The sequence below is a fragment of the Buceros rhinoceros genome, unplaced genomic scaffold, assembly GCF_000710305.1.
Source record: "Buceros rhinoceros silvestris isolate BGI_N320 unplaced genomic scaffold, ASM71030v1 scaffold12008, whole genome shotgun sequence".
Taxonomy (NCBI): domain Eukaryota; kingdom Metazoa; phylum Chordata; class Aves; order Bucerotiformes; family Bucerotidae; genus Buceros; species Buceros rhinoceros.
In genome coordinates, this window is record NW_010427521.1 from 9121 (window position 1) to 16839 (window position 7719).

Consider the following 7719-nt stretch of genomic DNA (forward strand, 5'->3'; position numbering starts at 1 on the left):
CAACTATTTGCATAAATTACTTGCTTTTTCTTTTGAAAATTATCTTTCCTGATTGGGTAGCTTTTGTGTTTTCCCTCCTTTATTAAAAACTCCTTTGGGGATAGTGGCTGCCTGGTTTCTCACTCAGAGTTGACGCTTTTTTAGATTCAGTGTAAGTCTTGCCTTTGAAGTTCACGGGAAGACAATGGCAGCTCCAGTCCCTGGCTGGTGTGTCTTGCTGCGCAGTTCTGTTCTGCCTTTCCCTTCCACAGAGACAGGTGACAGGCTCAGCTGTCATTGCTGGAACTGGCTGGTTTTGCCAAATGTTTATAGGTTCAAGTCATGTAGTGCTGCCTCCATTACTCCTTCATGTGCAGTATTTCAATGTGTCATCTTCAGATTTCCTGGAATACTGTGATCTAAATTGTGTGACCCCTGGGTTTCCTTTTATCAGATTCACTCTTCTTTGAAACAAATAAGAAGAAAAGCAAGCTCATCTTTATCCACAGAATTATGTGGTTTCTGAAAAACCACAAGCTATAAATGCTTGTGTGATTTGGTGCTGCCCTTTGGACTTCCATGATGTGAGTTGGAAATCATTGTGTGAGGGGTGAACATTCATCATGGTGATCAAGGGTGTGTTCTCCGTAACATAAGATACATTAGTTCTCACTTTATACCTCTTTGATTCTCACACGACTCTCTCTTTGTAGATAAACTGACACAGTGTGGAGCAACAAGTCAGATGAGGTGCCTCTACAAAACCCAAGGCATAACCAAAACAAGGATTCTACCAGAGGTATGGATTTTCGCGGGTTTATTGTCTTGTTTTGGAAGATGTTTTATAACGAGGTGTTTGAAACTTCAGGGAGTTTTTCTAGAAGGCATTCTCCTGCCTTGGTTTGGAAGGTAAGACCATGTGTTGGGTGGCATCCTTTTTGCAATAAAGTGGTTTGGTACTCTGCTCTGCAGAGCGTTTGCTGATCCACATTAGGAAGTGCCAGCCAAGGTTGCCAAGATGGGACAGAGACAGGTTTTTTTGAGAGCTATAGAGGAGGAGCAGTGCAGGAGCAGAAGTCGAGAACTGTAGGCTCTTGAAAAAAGAGCAAAGAGCCTGAGAGTTGCTCCTGACTCTTGCTGCCTTCGAAAGTGGTGAAGAAGAGCTAAAGACACTTGAATAGCAGCAGTACATTGCACTAAGATGACTTGCAGCACTTTTGTCTCCCTGAACGGGAGAAATCCTGTTAGCTTTTTACTGTCATAATTACTCTGTAATTTAGGAAAGGAGGGGGCAAAAAAAAAAAACTACAGTGCATCCCTGAGAGGAAGAAAGCTCTAGTCTGTAGGGCAGCTGAGCCACATGGGTTAAGTCTGTGGCTCAAGATCAGTCTTATGACCCACACTGTGACAAAACTGGACTCCAGAAGTTATTTGAAAGTGGAGACAGATTATTCTTTTATCTATAAGAAGACTTTATTGCTGATTGATTTCTGCAATATGCTCACATTCTTTTAAAATCACATACCTTGCGAAACTGAGGTGTCAAAGCAAAGTTGTTTCCATGCTGCTTCCTTAACCCTCTTCCTTTGTGTTGTTGCGTCTTACCTGAAATGAAACTGGCAACTTGTTTACCACAAGGAAAATATTTTCAAAAAGCCCCCAAAACTCTGTAATGCTACTGCTCTCTGTGGTTCTGGCGCACAGGAAGGTTTTTGCTGTTTTGTTGCGTAAACAATTAGATTAGAGGAAAACCATTAGAAACTAAAAGAGGAGGGAAACTGAGGAAGTAAGTAGTTGTAGAGGAAAATACAGCTGCATCCGACCGATCTGGGTTGCGTGTAGAACATGTGTGATCCATTTAGATGAAGAGGCTGAAGTTGACTAGTGCCTCCTGCCTGTTCTTTGCAAACATTGCTTCTGTTTTGTGTACAGTTCAAAAAGATGATTGTTCAAAATTCACACCTTCAGAGCTTGGGTTTCAAGTGGTTTTTCAGTGACCGTGAATTCACGCTTGGTTTGCTGGAGAAGAAAATGGAAGGGGGGAAAAAAAAAGTAGCTTAATTATAGTGTAATGGCAAAACATAAGATACTTGTGTTGGGGTGGATAACCAGCTTTATCTTATCTTCTAAACATCTTCTGTAATGTGTGGTAGATTTGATTTTAAGTGTAATAATGCATTCACCCTAACTGAGTGAACTCATTAAATTTGACATTAAATACTCTCTTGCTCTGTTAAGATGAGTCTTGACTGATAACAGCCTCTCACAGAGGGGATTTACAGGCTGGAACTGAGTCATTAAACAAACTTGATTAGTAAGCTCATGAAAATAGTTTTGAAGCAACATTGTATTTCATTTTTTTCCATGTACTAATGAGAAATTAATTTCTTTGTTTCTGCCCTGTAAGATCTATCTGCAGCATGGGCTACTTTTTCTGAGACTAAGGCTGCCGTAAGTACTGAGGTTTTTTTTCTTCTTTTTTCCTTATTCCTTTGCAGATCAGTTAATGGCTTCAAAAGCTTCAACCACAGTATTATTTTGCTTAGTGATTGTCCGTTAAACAAGTTGAAAATAGGGCAAGCCGCTGGAAAACATGCGTGTTGAACATAATTGTATCTTGAGAAGAGTTTTCTATGCATTTTCTATGTATTTTTGCCACAGCAGGCTTAGTCTTGGGTACAGTTATACCTGCTAAGTCTTGAGTGTAATATTACCTTTTTATTTTAAAAAGTGGTGACTTCTCATTTCTCTCAAAACTCAAAAAAAAAAAAAAAAGCTCTTCCCTGCTTGCCCAAACCACTTCAGAAAGTGGGACACCACCAGTGTACTTCATAATTTTCCACCTTTTTTAGCACTGGAGTTGCTGACTCTCTGTGGGAACTCAACTTAGGCTCTTAAGGTATCACACTAGTTTCTAAAATTTGGCTTCAGTGAAGCCAAACAGCTTGTTTTTGGGGGGAATTAATCTCTTTCCCATAGCCTCGTCCCTCTCTTTTTTAGTAGCTGAGCATCAACGTGGGGCGTTATACGTGGAATCTTGTATCATGCTCCGTTTTGAAGAGTATTATAGAATTTATTCCTAGCAGGATTAATACTTCATTCAGGCTAAGCATTAAGCTCTGAATGGCATGTTGTTGCTCATTTTTTCACAGCAACCTACAAATGGAAACAAAACTATGCAACAGACCCTAATTTGGGTAAACTTTTTGAACAAAACTTAATGATCTGACATAGTTTCTGGCCATAAGGCTGTGCAGTTTTGCAGCACCGACCTTGTGACGTTGCTTTTGCCTGCAGTTCTATTCTTTATGAAAAGAAGGAAAAAATTGTCGGGGGAAGAAACCTGTAGCTTAAAAATTGAAAACAATATTCTAATTTGCATTATCTTCAAATTCTAGCTGCGTCATATAGAGAACAAATTGGAGATAGCTCCCACCAGCACGACCGTGTTCGGTCCTGTCATGGATGCCAAGAAGCCCTCTACTAGCGCCAGCAGGAAGATAAGCAGGAAGGGTAGGTATTGCTGAGGTCTGTACCCTTACAGGCAGGGTGAAGCCACCGCATCCTGGGAAAGCTTGATTTCTCCTCCCTGCCTCCAAGTTGTCTCCTGCTAATGATCTGTATTCATGAAACCCTTAACTGCCCAGGAGAAAAGAGCATTTTCTTCCCTTAGCTTAGAAGGGAGGTGTGCTAACGTAGTCACTTGGTTAGAGGGAGTGACTCCTGTCCCCACGCTGCGCGCAAGCGGTGCTTATCCTGTTCCGACATCGTGGGTTTGTAGGGGTTCCGCATAACAGTCTTATGTGCCTCTGTTTTACACTGGAATAGCTGTTTATATTTTTTAGTGCTTGTCAACTGTTACACCCTGATGGAATGCTGAATCTCATGCTTCCTTTATTTCTTTTAAGGAGAATACTTGCTTATAAGAAACAAGCCAATGTTTTAAACGCTATTTAGAGCATTTGGGTAGCGTGCCACTGGAGAGGAGCAGACAGATTGACCTCTAGTGGCAACACAATCAACTTTCACAGGTTTAATAACTTGTAATTAATGTTTAAGCATTATTATCTCTCTTTAAATACTGTCGTTGTTTCAGGCACTTACAACCTTGCTCCCAGTTGTTGAAATCAACATGTTGAAAAAGAGAGGGAGTACTTCAAATGCTATTTTGGAGTGCTGCTTAAACCCAAGAAAAAGTGTGTTCTTAATTGTTCAGCCCCCAGAACTTTCTCTTTCTGGAGAGATAGGTATGTACATAGAGGATTGATTCTTTGGTTTCTGCTTCAGCTTCCCGGTCCTCCAGCCAGAGTAAATCAAGCAAGGAGAAGTCCTCACGCAGCCCTCTTCGAGCGACTACTCTTGAAAGCAACGTGAAGAAGAGCAATCGTGTGGAATTTCGTGAACCGCTGGCTTCATACAGGTTAGTGCTGAGACAGTTTACTGTTAAAGAAAAATACGCTAAGATCAGATGTGATGTTTTTGACAGGTCCTCAGAAGTTGATTTGCTGCCTGCCCTCCGCCACCCACAAAAGCAGCATGTGGTGTTGGACAAAAGTGTCTTCCTTTTTAAAAAAATGTTACAGATCTAGTTTTTGTTTGATGAATACGAGTTTAAAGTCGAATGTGTTGAAATGAGGTGAGATCATAAAGTTGGTATGGCTGTGACCTCAGTAGCCTGGTGGGTTCGATAGGTATTTAGTTTCAGTAATAAGGACCAAAAGGAGTATTTCCAACTTGGTTTCATTAATTCTTCAGCACATGTTCTCAAGTATAGTACCATGAGACAGTGCAGAGCAAGAACATCTAGAAGTAAAGATGCATTCGGTTCTTGTGTGTGTGAGAAACCCAAAGAAGAGCAGCTGTATCAAGGAGAAAAAATGGCACAGAGTATTGCAGGGGTGTGAGGAATGAAGGAAAATAAGGAAAACCTGTTTTTCTTAGCCTATGTTCAGCACCATAGTGAATGTAAGAGGCCCCAGAAGCTTTCAGAAAGAGAACGTGCAGCAGAAATGAACTAGTTCTAACTTGCTGTAATGTTGGAGCAGAGAAGACTTTTATCGTGACTTCTTCAGTTCCTTGTGCTTTATAAGCAATGTGTGTTCTTTGCACAGGCCTTATCCCTGGTGAATAACTCGGTTGGGTTGGTAATAGTTTTCTTAGTGGATTCTAACACACACTTTGCATTTTTTTTCCTAAATGTTCTCTGGTGAAGTCAAGTTGCTGTTGGCTGATTAGACTGGAGTTGGGACAGTGGTATTATGTTTAATTCCATGACATCTCTATTAATAATTTTTATCGTAACATCTATGTTTTGGTCTCCTTTTCCGCTTCTTCTGTCAGCTGTGTGGTTATTCTCCTTCCCTGTGGCATGGGAGGCTGATTTGAGTCAGTTGTGTAATCTTGGGTCAGTTTTGTTAATTGAACAGCTCGGTTGTCCACCCTGTCTGGAATAACTCACATCAACTATTTGTGTTAAAAACATGTCATAAATTTAACAGACTTCAGGGAGAGGAAGCAAATGAGAGCAGCTAGACTCACACCATTGAAAAGAATAGCTTTCTTTACAGTAAGAAGGCTGCGTGGCTTTGAAGGGATGAATTTGGGGATTACCATCAGAGCTGCTACCTTAATACGTTATTCCTTCTGAGAACAGCCTGTAGTCAATGCTTAAAGTGTGCTTAGGAAAACAACACTAAAAAAAGGGGCAGAAGGATCTACATGTGTGTATATTTAAATATATTTGTTGTGAAAATCTGTGCAATTAAACCACTCGGCTGCTATGTTGATTAGGAATTGGTTGTTGATTACTACGCTACATAACAGGAGTGCATTGCTAGAGAAAGAGAGGTAGAAAATTTCGCAAGTACCATGTTATGAGCTGGCTTAAATGAGTTCTTTAAACATACTTGCTGAAGAAGCAAGCCAGGTAGCTTCGGTGTCAGATTTTCACATCTTCAGCTCCTCATTGGTAAAAACATTGAATACATTTTTGTAGTAACAACATACATAGCATGGCTCTGTTTCTGTGAAAAAATGCGAAGGAATCTTCAGTTTGTTGGATTTCTAAGCTCTCAGTAAGCTTTACATTTGTTGCAGTACAGACAGTTCACTCCGAAGGTCTTGTCAGACTTGCCTTTTTAATGTTCAGCTACAGGGCAGGATTGGTTGGTGCAATTTGTTTTCTCAGCTGATAAATGTGCTGTCGAGTCGCTGTTCATGCAGGCATTGCTTTATTTTAGAGAACGTATATTAATTAGGGTTCTCTTAAGTTTTACACTTGTTTTTTTAAAGCATTTTTGAATTGAAGGGTGACATTACTGCTTGCTGATTCTCCACACGCCCTAATTTCAGCTCTGCAACTTCATATTGCTCTGTCCAGACAGAGTGCAGAAAATGAAATTTTGAACAGAGACTTCTTTCAGTTTCGTAGGCTCACACTGTTAAATGTGTGGTGATCAAATTTAAAAGAACTTGCCTTTACAGTGGAGACAAGGGATAGGAAGTCATTCTTTTAGTTAATGAACATGCTGATTGCTGGGTTGGAAGATCCTACAGTTGCGTTTCTGATGGTGGTTTCTTTTTCCTGGCATCAGGGACACATACAGTTCTCTCTTTTATCACAGTTCCAGCCAATCTGAGGCCAAGCACCTGCTCTCGGGTTTGGACTTCAGCGAAGCAGAAGGGAAGGCTGAAATAATAGGTCGTGTGATCCACAACCAAGATGAGCGGGATCTCCACAGCAGGGATTTTGAAAGCCCATCTTCTTCGGCTGCAGATGAGACTGTTGTGAGGTATTTGAATGACCGACCAGCAATTGATGCCTTGCAAAATAATGATGTGTTTCTGAAGGTTGCAACACCTCCACGGTTGGAAGAGGAAAAAACTAGTGGCTCCGGAGGAGATGAGAGTAGCAGTAAAAATCCTCAGAGTAGCACATCCCAGGACAGTGAACTCAAAGTGTTTTCCCCTTCTGTCACGAGTATTTCTAGCACCCATAGGCTGGAGATGTTGAAACGGCAGCAGCACGATGCCAAATTGGAGAAGCTGAAGGAGCGGATTCGACAGCAGTGGGAACATTCTGAAGAGCTGGGTGGCAGAGGGCAGCACATAGAATATGCTGAGCAACCTGTCGCAATCAAAAACGTGGAGAATGCCGTGATTCCCAAAGTCAGGAAAGTGGCAGCTGCCCCCGCTGCTCCGTCATACAGAGGTACAGCATCTCTCCCTGCGAGTTACATGTGGTGAAGGAGCGGAGTCTGGTCATTGAGCCGTGTCAAGGCATGGGCATGACTCACAGCTGTGTTCGGGCAGGAGGGGAGCGGATAGCGTGGTTCAATCCCAGATACAGACAAGAAAGAAAAGAAATCCTTGGGGATTTACAGAAGTGTGGATTCTTTCGGAATTCCTCCTGTCTGTTCTCACAAGTTACTGTAAAAAAGAAGCTCGCTGTATTAGTGTTTGGGTTTATTTCAGTGGTTTTTTTACTGTTCCAGAGCTTAGTACTGATTGAGAAAACCTTCCTTATTTTTGTTAACCTTTTCTTCACCCAGTCCACTGTTTTTCAGCTGTGAGCCACTGGCAGACGGTATATAGCTTTCTTCTAATTTAGCATTATTAATTCAAGTAGTTCCTTGCTTACTTGGCAGTTTCCCACCCTTTCCACCCTGAAGGCGCTTTATTTACATTTTATGCAGTGATTTTTAAACTCTTAAATTGTTTACTTTCAGGTTTCAGTCCTGC

General features: G+C 41.3%; 1 protein-coding gene across 1 annotated transcript in view; it reads left to right on the forward strand.

Moving 5' to 3' along the window:
• Window positions 1–717: 717 nt before the first annotated feature.
• Window positions 718–7719, forward strand: part of CEP350 (centrosomal protein 350kDa) — a 60764-nt gene continuing 53762 nt past the window's right edge. The window contains 6 exon segments of the mRNA XM_010141938.1: window positions 718–778; window positions 2387–2430; window positions 3378–3511; window positions 4241–4399; window positions 6573–7189; window positions 7707–7719. Coding sequence (XP_010140240.1) covers window positions 3441–3511; window positions 4241–4399; window positions 6573–7189; window positions 7707–7719 — 860 coding nt within the window. The 5' untranslated portion in view covers window positions 718–778; window positions 2387–2430; window positions 3378–3440.